Genomic DNA, 12,877 nt, shown 5'->3' with positions numbered 1-12,877 from the left:
TACAGCAAAAAAGCTTAAATTAATAGTTTGATCTCCATGCAGGAACAACATGCAAGTGTCCAGAAAAGGGAAAAAAGGTCCTAAACTAAAAACTAAACTGGTAAAAAAAGAAGTACAGGCAGGAAAAAGGAGTAAAACAAGTGAGATAAAAGGGTAGAGAATAAGAAGCTATGGTGTATGAGACATGCAATTGAGGATACCTCGATGTTCAGACAGCAGCACAGACAAAATAAACCCACAGACCTCAGTGGCACAAAAAAAGCAAGAAAAAAAAGGAGAAAACGAGGCATTTGCATATAGCAAAATGAGTAGAGAGACAAAGACCAAACGAGAAAGAAGCAGAGAAGGAGGACAAAGTAAATACAGACACTACCACAAAGGCAGCAGAAACAGAAACAATGAGAGTGGGAATGAGAGAGCAAAACGGTTTCAACAACAAGGTGTCAATCAGTTATCAGAAGACTCTGACATTTCAAGATCCTTGGTAGCAGAGAGAGTGGGGGAGACAGCATAGGCCAAGAGAGAGGCAGTTTCAGCATCATGATGCAAGAGGTAGCCAAGATAACTCAAACGTTGTTTCTTGGCTAAACGCTCTTGATCAGAGGATCGGGATGGTGGTTTAGCAGCAGCAGAGGAGGAGGAACGAGCAAGCATTTCTTCTTTCAAAATGGCATCAAACTGGGCTTGGTTGATGCGATCATACAAAAGAAAAGAACGAGCAACAGAAACACGGACAGAACGACGGACGAAAGACAGCGAACGAAGGCAGCGAAGGTTTTCGACCTCAATGGCCTTTTGGACACGCAGATCACGAGAGAGAGAAGCAAATTTGGGATCTTTGAGATTGACTGGATCACATGGATCAAAGTCAATCAACGGAGAACAGCCACGACCATGGAGATGCATGGCTTTGGTGAGGGTGAGAACATAGTCGTTGTGAACAAGGAAAGAAATCACATTCTGTACAGGATATTGAATATCCAGCACACGAGAGTTATTCAATCCTACGCCTTGAACAAGGCGACGCAGCTCAGAAAGACGACGGCGGACAGGAGTAGCATAGTACACAAATTGATAACCAGATGGTATATCACTTTGAGGAGCAAAAAGACGAGCAAGAGTAGCAGATGCCTTGGTGGCAGATGGAGGAGGACGAGCAGCAGGCTTCTTCTTACGCTTTGCACCTGCATTGGATGCAACGACGGCAGCAAAAGATGGTTGCGTTGTAACTTGAGATTGGGAGTAGCTGGGGGTAGACTTGGGGGCAGATGTTGTTGATGGTGGTGTTGGAGTGTTCGACGATACAGCGTCTATGGTGGTGGGAGCAACATTGGTGGTGGATTGAGCGTTGATAGCTGCCAATTGAGCCGCAAGGGCGTCTCTAGCAGCCTCTGATTCAGCCAGGGCTGTTTTTAACTGCGCAATTTCAGCATGGGCAGATTCTAATCTGCTCAAACGATGTCTGACCTCAACCATAAAGGTCGACAACGCAGTTTGATCAGTGGGCGAAGCAGGTGGGAGGGAAGTGAGACCAAAGTCAATCGAGTTGGGGTCAACATCGATCGAGGATGTGAAATGAGATGCTTTGGAGAGGTCTTGAGGTTGCATTTTCTTTGCTTTTAAATGTTGAGAGATATCAGCAGCAAAGAAAGGTGGAGAGAGGGTTGAAATTGGCCTTTTTTGACCGGACGAAAGGGTGTCAGCAGGTGTAATCTTGTTAAAAGTGTTTTGCTCGGTTATGGTATTGATATAGCAAGTACTTGATGGGAGATGATGGGTTATAGGAATCTTCGAGATAATTCGGGCTATGAAAGTATATAAAAAATTCTTTAGCGGAAAGAAAGGTGTGGGGATGTAGCTCAGTTTAACGTTGATTTTTATTATATACATGAATTCAATGGGCACTCGATGGGAGCATTAGCCTAGAATTCTAGAAACAAAAGAGTAGCAGGTACAAAAAACCCTTATGGGGACACTAACTAAGAAAAAGGGAAAAGGAAAGTGTGGTAGTGGCAAAGGAGCGGCATGAATACTGGTATTGTTGATTTGATCTGGAGGAATGACCAACGGATGGGAACTTTGATAATTACTTGCCACCGTGGCATCGCACCGAGAAAGCAAAAACAACAAACGTTCATCAATGAGCAGAAAACCAGAGCGATCCAGGATCTGGATCTGGTGGGATCACAGCCAGAGGATGCACAAGGCAATCAATGGCATGCAACAAAAGGAGCAAAGCAGACCAAAAGTACGGTGGACCAGCTGAAGCTTTGTCTGGAAGACAGTTCAGAGCATGATCAATGCGATGGATACCAGGTGGAGCAGGTGGCAAAGCATCAAAAAAGGTACGGTCCAGAGCGCGACATGTCAGAAAGTGATCTCGGGAGATAAACTCACCGGTAGTGCACGGACATTCTTCACGCATATTGGTGAAACGTCCAAGACGCCACCGCACAAGACGACTACGAGCAGATCGACCAATAGGCAGATACAGAATGGGATCTGGACGAGAGACAGACGGACGACAAGCACGGAGGAGGGTCTGGGTACCAGAAACAGCAGCAGCAGCAAGTTGGGGGATGTAGCTCAGTTTAATATTGGTTTTTTATTTATTTACAAATGTAGTCAACTGCGGAATCGGTATGATCATATGTTGCAAGACTAACAGTGATTCGGCGGGAAAAAGCATGTTTAAATTAAAGGTTGAGGGGAGCTGCTAAAAGGGAGGGGACCAGTAAAGTAAACGGCATCAAAACCCACCAGAGAGGAGGAGAAACAGAGGGAGGAATAGCAATGGCCGCGCCGCAAGACGGGGGAGACGAACAGGACTCAAGGTAGAAACCGGCCAGACGCACCGCAGCACACCTAAACGTGCAAGCACAAATACCGAGTAACATGCCAGGTTAGAAAGGCGGAAAATATGGATGCGAAGGTGGGATTCGAACCCACGACCTCTCGGCATACTCACTGCTTCCGCATGAAGCTCTAACCAAGTGAGCCATTCAAGCATCCATGGGGATGTAGCTCAGGCGAAAATTTATGGTTGTTTATTGATTACAATGAATTAGCAATGTAAAAAATATAGACTTATATGCATGCGATCTTTGGATCATTAGTTGCAAGTCCTGAGAAGCGACGTACAGCAAAAAAGCTTAAATTAATAGTTTGATCTCCATGCAGGAACAACATGCAAGTGTCCAGAAAAGGGAAAAAAGGTCCTAAACTAAAAACTAAACTGGTAAAAAAAGAAGTACAGGCAGGAAAAAGGAGTAAAACAAGTGAGATAAAAGGGTAGAGAATAAGAAGCTATGGTGTATGAGACATGCAATTGAGGATACCTCGATGTTCAGACAGCAGCACAGACAAAATAAACCCACAGACCTCAGTGGCACAAAAAAAGCAAGAAAAAAAAGGAGAAAACGAGGCATTTGCATATAGCAAAATGAGTAGAGAGACAAAGACCAAACGAGAAAGAAGCAGAGAAGGAGGACAAAGTAAATACAGACACTACCACAAAGGCAGCAGAAACAGAAACAATGAGAGTGGGAATGAGAGAGCAAAACGGTTTCAACAACAAGGTGTCAATCAGTTATCAGAAGACTCTGACATTTCAAGATCCTTGGTAGCAGAGAGAGTGGGGGAGACAGCATAGGCCAAGAGAGAGGCAGTTTCAGCATCATGATGCAAGAGGTAGCCAAGATAACTCAAACGTTGTTTCTTGGCTAAACGCTCTTGATCAGAGGATCGGGATGGTGGTTTAGCAGCAGCAGAGGAGGAGGAACGAGCAAGCATTTCTTCTTTCAAAATGGCATCAAACTGGGCTTGGTTGATGCGATCATACAAAAGAAAAGAACGAGCAACAGAAACACGGACAGAACGACGGACGAAAGACAGCGAACGAAGGCAGCGAAGGTTTTCGACCTCAATGGCCTTTTGGACACGCAGATCACGAGAGAGAGAAGCAAATTTGGGATCTTTGAGATTGACTGGATCACATGGATCAAAGTCAATCAACGGAGAACAGCCACGACCATGGAGATGCATGGCTTTGGTGAGGGTGAGAACATAGTCGTTGTGAACAAGGAAAGAAATCACATTCTGTACAGGATATTGAATATCCAGCACACGAGAGTTATTCAATCCTACGCCTTGAACAAGGCGACGCAGCTCAGAAAGACGACGGCGGACAGGAGTAGCATAGTACACAAATTGATAACCAGATGGTATATCACTTTGAGGAGCAAAAAGACGAGCAAGAGTAGCAGATGCCTTGGTGGCAGATGGAGGAGGACGAGCAGCAGGCTTCTTCTTACGCTTTGCACCTGCATTGGATGCAACGACGGCAGCAAAAGATGGTTGCGTTGTAACTTGAGATTGGGAGTAGCTGGGGGTAGACTTGGGGGCAGATGTTGTTGATGGTGGTGTTGGAGTGTTCGACGATACAGCGTCTATGGTGGTGGGAGCAACATTGGTGGTGGATTGAGCGTTGATAGCTGCCAATTGAGCCGCAAGGGCGTCTCTAGCAGCCTCTGATTCAGCCAGGGCTGTTTTTAACTGCGCAATTTCAGCATGGGCAGATTCTAATCTGCTCAAACGATGTCTGACCTCAACCATAAAGGTCGACAACGCAGTTTGATCAGTGGGCGAAGCAGGTGGGAGGGAAGTGAGACCAAAGTCAATCGAGTTGGGGTCAACATCGATCGAGGATGTGAAATGAGATGCTTTGGAGAGGTCTTGAGGTTGCATTTTCTTTGCTTTTAAATGTTGAGAGATATCAGCAGCAAAGAAAGGTGGAGAGAGGGTTGAAATTGGCCTTTTTTGACCGGACGAAAGGGTGTCAGCAGGTGTAATCTTGTTAAAAGTGTTTTGCTCGGTTATGGTATTGATATAGCAAGTACTTGATGGGAGATGATGGGTTATAGGAATCTTCGAGATAATTCGGGCTATGAAAGTATATAAAAAATTCTTTAGCGGAAAGAAAGGTGTGGGGATGTAGCTCAGTTTAACGTTGATTTTTATTATATACATGAATTCAATGGGCACTCGATGGGAGCATTAGCCTAGAATTCTAGAAACAAAAGAGTAGCAGGTACAAAAAACCCTTATGGGGACACTAACTAAGAAAAAGGGAAAAGGAAAGTGTGGTAGTGGCAAAGGAGCGGCATGAATACTGGTATTGTTGATTTGATCTGGAGGAATGACCAACGGATGGGAACTTTGATAATTACTTGCCACCGTGGCATCGCACCGAGAAAGCAAAAACAACAAACGTTCATCAATGAGCAGAAAACCAGAGCGATCCAGGATCTGGATCTGGTGGGATCACAGCCAGAGGATGCACAAGGCAATCAATGGCATGCAACAAAAGGAGCAAAGCAGACCAAAAGTACGGTGGACCAGCTGAAGCTTTGTCTGGAAGACAGTTCAGAGCATGATCAATGCGATGGATACCAGGTGGAGCAGGTGGCAAAGCATCAAAAAAGGTACGGTCCAGAGCGCGACATGTCAGAAAGTGATCTCGGGAGATAAACTCACCGGTAGTGCACGGACATTCTTCACGCATATTGGTGAAACGTCCAAGACGCCACCGCACAAGACGACTACGAGCAGATCGACCAATAGGCAGATACAGAATGGGATCTGGACGAGAGACAGACGGACGACAAGCACGGAGGAGGGTCTGGGTACCAGAAACAGCAGCAGCAGCAAGTTGGGGGATGTAGCTCAGTTTAATATTGGTTTTTTATTTATTTACAAATGTAGTCAACTGCGGAATCGGTATGATCATATGTTGCAAGACTAACAGTGATTCGGCGGGAAAAAGCATGTTTAAATTAAAGGTTGAGGGGAGCTGCTAAAAGGGAGGGGACCAGTAAAGTAAACGGCATCAAAACCCACCAGAGAGGAGGAGAAACAGAGGGAGGAATAGCAATGGCCGCGCCGCAAGACGGGGGAGACGAACAGGACTCAAGGTAGAAACCGGCCAGACGCACCGCAGCACACCTAAACGTGCAAGCACAAATACCGAGTAACATGCCAGGTTAGAAAGGCGGAAAATATGGATGCGAAGGTGGGATTCGAACCCACGACCTCTCGGCATACTCACTGCTTCCGCATGAAGCTCTAACCAAGTGAGCCATTCAAGCATCCATGGGGATGTAGCTCAGGCGAAAATTTATGGTTGTTTATTGATTACAATGAATTAGCAATGTAAAAAATATAGACTTATATGCATGCGATCTTTGGATCATTAGTTGCAAGTCCTGAGAAGCGACGTACAGCAAAAAAGCTTAAATTAATAGTTTGATCTCCATGCAGGAACAACATGCAAGTGTCCAGAAAAGGGAAAAAAGGTCCTAAACTAAAAACTAAACTGGTAAAAAAAGAAGTACAGGCAGGAAAAAGGAGTAAAACAAGTGAGATAAAAGGGTAGAGAATAAGAAGCTATGGTGTATGAGACATGCAATTGAGGATACCTCGATGTTCAGACAGCAGCACAGACAAAATAAACCCACAGACCTCAGTGGCACAAAAAAAGCAAGAAAAAAAAGGAGAAAACGAGGCATTTGCATATAGCAAAATGAGTAGAGAGACAAAGACCAAACGAGAAAGAAGCAGAGAAGGAGGACAAAGTAAATACAGACACTACCACAAAGGCAGCAGAAACAGAAACAATGAGAGTGGGAATGAGAGAGCAAAACGGTTTCAACAACAAGGTGTCAATCAGTTATCAGAAGACTCTGACATTTCAAGATCCTTGGTAGCAGAGAGAGTGGGGGAGACAGCATAGGCCAAGAGAGAGGCAGTTTCAGCATCATGATGCAAGAGGTAGCCAAGATAACTCAAACGTTGTTTCTTGGCTAAACGCTCTTGATCAGAGGATCGGGATGGTGGTTTAGCAGCAGCAGAGGAGGAGGAACGAGCAAGCATTTCTTCTTTCAAAATGGCATCAAACTGGGCTTGGTTGATGCGATCATACAAAAGAAAAGAACGAGCAACAGAAACACGGACAGAACGACGGACGAAAGACAGCGAACGAAGGCAGCGAAGGTTTTCGACCTCAATGGCCTTTTGGACACGCAGATCACGAGAGAGAGAAGCAAATTTGGGATCTTTGAGATTGACTGGATCACATGGATCAAAGTCAATCAACGGAGAACAGCCACGACCATGGAGATGCATGGCTTTGGTGAGGGTGAGAACATAGTCGTTGTGAACAAGGAAAGAAATCACATTCTGTACAGGATATTGAATATCCAGCACACGAGAGTTATTCAATCCTACGCCTTGAACAAGGCGACGCAGCTCAGAAAGACGACGGCGGACAGGAGTAGCATAGTACACAAATTGATAACCAGATGGTATATCACTTTGAGGAGCAAAAAGACGAGCAAGAGTAGCAGATGCCTTGGTGGCAGATGGAGGAGGACGAGCAGCAGGCTTCTTCTTACGCTTTGCACCTGCATTGGATGCAACGACGGCAGCAAAAGATGGTTGCGTTGTAACTTGAGATTGGGAGTAGCTGGGGGTAGACTTGGGGGCAGATGTTGTTGATGGTGGTGTTGGAGTGTTCGACGATACAGCGTCTATGGTGGTGGGAGCAACATTGGTGGTGGATTGAGCGTTGATAGCTGCCAATTGAGCCGCAAGGGCGTCTCTAGCAGCCTCTGATTCAGCCAGGGCTGTTTTTAACTGCGCAATTTCAGCATGGGCAGATTCTAATCTGCTCAAACGATGTCTGACCTCAACCATAAAGGTCGACAACGCAGTTTGATCAGTGGGCGAAGCAGGTGGGAGGGAAGTGAGACCAAAGTCAATCGAGTTGGGGTCAACATCGATCGAGGATGTGAAATGAGATGCTTTGGAGAGGTCTTGAGGTTGCATTTTCTTTGCTTTTAAATGTTGAGAGATATCAGCAGCAAAGAAAGGTGGAGAGAGGGTTGAAATTGGCCTTTTTTGACCGGACGAAAGGGTGTCAGCAGGTGTAATCTTGTTAAAAGTGTTTTGCTCGGTTATGGTATTGATATAGCAAGTACTTGATGGGAGATGATGGGTTATAGGAATCTTCGAGATAATTCGGGCTATGAAAGTATATAAAAAATTCTTTAGCGGAAAGAAAGGTGTGGGGATGTAGCTCAGTTTAACGTTGATTTTTATTATATACATGAATTCAATGGGCACTCGATGGGAGCATTAGCCTAGAATTCTAGAAACAAAAGAGTAGCAGGTACAAAAAACCCTTATGGGGACACTAACTAAGAAAAAGGGAAAAGGAAAGTGTGGTAGTGGCAAAGGAGCGGCATGAATACTGGTATTGTTGATTTGATCTGGAGGAATGACCAACGGATGGGAACTTTGATAATTACTTGCCACCGTGGCATCGCACCGAGAAAGCAAAAACAACAAACGTTCATCAATGAGCAGAAAACCAGAGCGATCCAGGATCTGGATCTGGTGGGATCACAGCCAGAGGATGCACAAGGCAATCAATGGCATGCAACAAAAGGAGCAAAGCAGACCAAAAGTACGGTGGACCAGCTGAAGCTTTGTCTGGAAGACAGTTCAGAGCATGATCAATGCGATGGATACCAGGTGGAGCAGGTGGCAAAGCATCAAAAAAGGTACGGTCCAGAGCGCGACATGTCAGAAAGTGATCTCGGGAGATAAACTCACCGGTAGTGCACGGACATTCTTCACGCATATTGGTGAAACGTCCAAGACGCCACCGCACAAGACGACTACGAGCAGATCGACCAATAGGCAGATACAGAATGGGATCTGGACGAGAGACAGACGGACGACAAGCACGGAGGAGGGTCTGGGTACCAGAAACAGCAGCAGCAGCAAGTTGGGGGATGTAGCTCAGTTTAATATTGGTTTTTTATTTATTTACAAATGTAGTCAACTGCGGAATCGGTATGATCATATGTTGCAAGACTAACAGTGATTCGGCGGGAAAAAGCATGTTTAAATTAAAGGTTGAGGGGAGCTGCTAAAAGGGAGGGGACCAGTAAAGTAAACGGCATCAAAACCCACCAGAGAGGAGGAGAAACAGAGGGAGGAATAGCAATGGCCGCGCCGCAAGACGGGGGAGACGAACAGGACTCAAGGTAGAAACCGGCCAGACGCACCGCAGCACACCTAAACGTGCAAGCACAAATACCGAGTAACATGCCAGGTTAGAAAGGCGGAAAATATGGATGCGAAGGTGGGATTCGAACCCACGACCTCTCGGCATACTCACTGCTTCCGCATGAAGCTCTAACCAAGTGAGCCATTCAAGCATCCATGGGGATGTAGCTCAGGCGAAAATTTATGGTTGTTTATTGATTACAATGAATTAGCAATGTAAAAAATATAGACTTATATGCATGCGATCTTTGGATCATTAGTTGCAAGTCCTGAGAAGCGACGTACAGCAAAAAAGCTTAAATTAATAGTTTGATCTCCATGCAGGAACAACATGCAAGTGTCCAGAAAAGGGAAAAAAGGTCCTAAACTAAAAACTAAACTGGTAAAAAAAGAAGTACAGGCAGGAAAAAGGAGTAAAACAAGTGAGATAAAAGGGTAGAGAATAAGAAGCTATGGTGTATGAGACATGCAATTGAGGATACCTCGATGTTCAGACAGCAGCACAGACAAAATAAACCCACAGACCTCAGTGGCACAAAAAAAGCAAGAAAAAAAAGGAGAAAACGAGGCATTTGCATATAGCAAAATGAGTAGAGAGACAAAGACCAAACGAGAAAGAAGCAGAGAAGGAGGACAAAGTAAATACAGACACTACCACAAAGGCAGCAGAAACAGAAACAATGAGAGTGGGAATGAGAGAGCAAAACGGTTTCAACAACAAGGTGTCAATCAGTTATCAGAAGACTCTGACATTTCAAGATCCTTGGTAGCAGAGAGAGTGGGGGAGACAGCATAGGCCAAGAGAGAGGCAGTTTCAGCATCATGATGCAAGAGGTAGCCAAGATAACTCAAACGTTGTTTCTTGGCTAAACGCTCTTGATCAGAGGATCGGGATGGTGGTTTAGCAGCAGCAGAGGAGGAGGAACGAGCAAGCATTTCTTCTTTCAAAATGGCATCAAACTGGGCTTGGTTGATGCGATCATACAAAAGAAAAGAACGAGCAACAGAAACACGGACAGAACGACGGACGAAAGACAGCGAACGAAGGCAGCGAAGGTTTTCGACCTCAATGGCCTTTTGGACACGCAGATCACGAGAGAGAGAAGCAAATTTGGGATCTTTGAGATTGACTGGATCACATGGATCAAAGTCAATCAACGGAGAACAGCCACGACCATGGAGATGCATGGCTTTGGTGAGGGTGAGAACATAGTCGTTGTGAACAAGGAAAGAAATCACATTCTGTACAGGATATTGAATATCCAGCACACGAGAGTTATTCAATCCTACGCCTTGAACAAGGCGACGCAGCTCAGAAAGACGACGGCGGACAGGAGTAGCATAGTACACAAATTGATAACCAGATGGTATATCACTTTGAGGAGCAAAAAGACGAGCAAGAGTAGCAGATGCCTTGGTGGCAGATGGAGGAGGACGAGCAGCAGGCTTCTTCTTACGCTTTGCACCTGCATTGGATGCAACGACGGCAGCAAAAGATGGTTGCGTTGTAACTTGAGATTGGGAGTAGCTGGGGGTAGACTTGGGGGCAGATGTTGTTGATGGTGGTGTTGGAGTGTTCGACGATACAGCGTCTATGGTGGTGGGAGCAACATTGGTGGTGGATTGAGCGTTGATAGCTGCCAATTGAGCCGCAAGGGCGTCTCTAGCAGCCTCTGATTCAGCCAGGGCTGTTTTTAACTGCGCAATTTCAGCATGGGCAGATTCTAATCTGCTCAAACGATGTCTGACCTCAACCATAAAGGTCGACAACGCAGTTTGATCAGTGGGCGAAGCAGGTGGGAGGGAAGTGAGACCAAAGTCAATCGAGTTGGGGTCAACATCGATCGAGGATGTGAAATGAGATGCTTTGGAGAGGTCTTGAGGTTGCATTTTCTTTGCTTTTAAATGTTGAGAGATATCAGCAGCAAAGAAAGGTGGAGAGAGGGTTGAAATTGGCCTTTTTTGACCGGACGAAAGGGTGTCAGCAGGTGTAATCTTGTTAAAAGTGTTTTGCTCGGTTATGGTATTGATATAGCAAGTACTTGATGGGAGATGATGGGTTATAGGAATCTTCGAGATAATTCGGGCTATGAAAGTATATAAAAAATTCTTTAGCGGAAAGAAAGGTGTGGGGATGTAGCTCAGTTTAACGTTGATTTTTATTATATACATGAATTCAATGGGCACTCGATGGGAGCATTAGCCTAGAATTCTAGAAACAAAAGAGTAGCAGGTACAAAAAACCCTTATGGGGACACTAACTAAGAAAAAGGGAAAAGGAAAGTGTGGTAGTGGCAAAGGAGCGGCATGAATACTGGTATTGTTGATTTGATCTGGAGGAATGACCAACGGATGGGAACTTTGATAATTACTTGCCACCGTGGCATCGCACCGAGAAAGCAAAAACAACAAACGTTCATCAATGAGCAGAAAACCAGAGCGATCCAGGATCTGGATCTGGTGGGATCACAGCCAGAGGATGCACAAGGCAATCAATGGCATGCAACAAAAGGAGCAAAGCAGACCAAAAGTACGGTGGACCAGCTGAAGCTTTGTCTGGAAGACAGTTCAGAGCATGATCAATGCGATGGATACCAGGTGGAGCAGGTGGCAAAGCATCAAAAAAGGTACGGTCCAGAGCGCGACATGTCAGAAAGTGATCTCGGGAGATAAACTCACCGGTAGTGCACGGACATTCTTCACGCATATTGGTGAAACGTCCAAGACGCCACCGCACAAGACGACTACGAGCAGATCGACCAATAGGCAGATACAGAATGGGATCTGGACGAGAGACAGACGGACGACAAGCACGGAGGAGGGTCTGGGTACCAGAAACAGCAGCAGCAGCAAGTTGGGGGATGTAGCTCAGTTTAATATTGGTTTTTTATTTATTTACAAATGTAGTCAACTGCGGAATCGGTATGATCATATGTTGCAAGACTAACAGTGATTCGGCGGGAAAAAGCATGTTTAAATTAAAGGTTGAGGGGAGCTGCTAAAAGGGAGGGGACCAGTAAAGTAAACGGCATCAAAACCCACCAGAGAGGAGGAGAAACAGAGGGAGGAATAGCAATGGCCGCGCCGCAAGACGGGGGAGACGAACAGGACTCAAGGTAGAAACCGGCCAGACGCACCGCAGCACACCTAAACGTGCAAGCACAAATACCGAGTAACATGCCAGGTTAGAAAGGCGGAAAATATGGATGCGAAGGTGGGATTCGAACCCACGACCTCTCGGCATACTCACTGCTTCCGCATGAAGCTCTAACCAAGTGAGCCATTCAAGCATCCATGGGGATGTAGCTCAAATGGTAGAGCGCTCGCTTAGCATGCGAGAGGCACTGGGATCGACGCCCAGCTTCTCCACTTTTTTTAATTTTATAGAAAGGTTACACTCTATAGAAGTTTTTAGCCATTTTATCACAAAATCAATTTCGGATTTGAATCTGCTTTTCTCTCTACTACTAGTTTTTCTTAATACTGTTACAAATTGATTTTGGTTTTGTAACTGAATCTTTTTTTTTTTGTAAATTGTTTACACTATCGAATAAACTACGTTTCACTGCTTACTATATTGGATTCTACTTCTGTTACTACAAATTGACATTAAACTGTCAAATGCTTTTTATATTCGAATATACTCTGAATCCTATATCAAGAATGACAAATCAGTTACCACTTAGCCTCGTATCATTTTGACAGATATACAGTGCACGAAAAAAAAAAAAAAAAAAAAAAAAAA

General features: G+C 45.0%; 8 protein-coding genes and 1 non-coding gene across 9 annotated transcripts; 1 reads left to right on the top strand and 8 right to left on the bottom strand.

Moving 5' to 3' along the window:
• Positions 1 to 447: 447 nt before the first annotated feature.
• ATC70_003158 (uncharacterized protein) lies at positions 448 to 1,608 on the bottom strand (the record flags this gene model as incomplete). Its single annotated transcript, XM_064822523.1, has 1 exon — positions 448 to 1,608. The coding sequence occupies one exon, from the start codon at positions 1,606 to 1,608 to the stop codon at positions 448 to 450; it is 1,161 nt and encodes a 386-aa protein (XP_064679123.1).
• Positions 1,609 to 2,137: 529 nt separating this feature from the next.
• Positions 2,138 to 2,650, bottom strand: ATC70_003157 (uncharacterized protein; the record flags this gene model as incomplete). The annotated part of the gene is made up of 2 exons (XM_064822522.1): positions 2,138 to 2,542; positions 2,618 to 2,650. 2 exons carry the CDS (start codon positions 2,648 to 2,650, stop codon positions 2,138 to 2,140), a joined length of 438 nt encoding a protein of 145 aa, XP_064679122.1.
• A 935-nt stretch (positions 2,651 to 3,585) lies between these two features.
• On the bottom strand, positions 3,586 to 4,746 carry ATC70_003156 (uncharacterized protein; the record flags this gene model as incomplete). Its single annotated transcript, XM_064822521.1, has 1 exon — positions 3,586 to 4,746. The coding sequence occupies one exon, from the start codon at positions 4,744 to 4,746 to the stop codon at positions 3,586 to 3,588; it is 1,161 nt and encodes a 386-aa protein (XP_064679121.1).
• A 529-nt stretch (positions 4,747 to 5,275) lies between these two features.
• ATC70_003155 (uncharacterized protein) lies at positions 5,276 to 5,788 on the bottom strand (the record flags this gene model as incomplete). Its single annotated transcript, XM_064822520.1, has 2 exons — positions 5,276 to 5,680; positions 5,756 to 5,788. 2 exons carry the CDS (start codon positions 5,786 to 5,788, stop codon positions 5,276 to 5,278), a joined length of 438 nt encoding a protein of 145 aa, XP_064679120.1.
• Positions 5,789 to 6,723: 935 nt separating this feature from the next.
• ATC70_003154 (uncharacterized protein) lies at positions 6,724 to 7,884 on the bottom strand (the record flags this gene model as incomplete). Its single annotated transcript, XM_064822519.1, has 1 exon — positions 6,724 to 7,884. One exon carries the CDS (start codon positions 7,882 to 7,884, stop codon positions 6,724 to 6,726), a length of 1,161 nt encoding a protein of 386 aa, XP_064679119.1.
• Positions 7,885 to 8,413: 529 nt separating this feature from the next.
• Positions 8,414 to 8,926, bottom strand: ATC70_003153 (DAO domain-containing protein; the record flags this gene model as incomplete). The annotated part of the gene is made up of 2 exons (XM_064822518.1): positions 8,414 to 8,818; positions 8,894 to 8,926. The coding sequence occupies 2 exons, from the start codon at positions 8,924 to 8,926 to the stop codon at positions 8,414 to 8,416; spliced, it is 438 nt and encodes a 145-aa protein (XP_064679118.1).
• Positions 8,927 to 9,861: 935 nt separating this feature from the next.
• ATC70_003152 (Polysacc_synt_4 domain-containing protein) lies at positions 9,862 to 11,022 on the bottom strand (the record flags this gene model as incomplete). The annotated part of the gene is made up of 1 exon (XM_064822517.1): positions 9,862 to 11,022. The coding sequence occupies one exon, from the start codon at positions 11,020 to 11,022 to the stop codon at positions 9,862 to 9,864; it is 1,161 nt and encodes a 386-aa protein (XP_064679117.1).
• Positions 11,023 to 11,551: 529 nt separating this feature from the next.
• VPS41 (Vacuolar protein sorting-associated protein 41) lies at positions 11,552 to 12,064 on the bottom strand (the record flags this gene model as incomplete). Its single annotated transcript, XM_064822516.1, has 2 exons — positions 11,552 to 11,956; positions 12,032 to 12,064. The coding sequence occupies 2 exons, from the start codon at positions 12,062 to 12,064 to the stop codon at positions 11,552 to 11,554; spliced, it is 438 nt and encodes a 145-aa protein (XP_064679116.1).
• A 364-nt stretch (positions 12,065 to 12,428) lies between these two features.
• ATC70_003150 lies at positions 12,429 to 12,501 on the top strand. Its single transcript has one exon. It is a non-coding gene; the product is annotated as a tRNA-Ala (tRNA).
• The last annotated feature ends 376 nt before the right edge of the window (positions 12,502 to 12,877 follow it).

This window comes from Mucor velutinosus (assembly GCF_035048745.1).
Source record: "Mucor velutinosus strain NIH1002 chromosome Unknown tig00000165, whole genome shotgun sequence".
NCBI classification, from domain to species: domain Eukaryota; kingdom Fungi; phylum Mucoromycota; class Mucoromycetes; order Mucorales; family Mucoraceae; genus Mucor; species Mucor velutinosus.
This window is presented reverse-complemented; position numbering and strand designations above follow the sequence as displayed.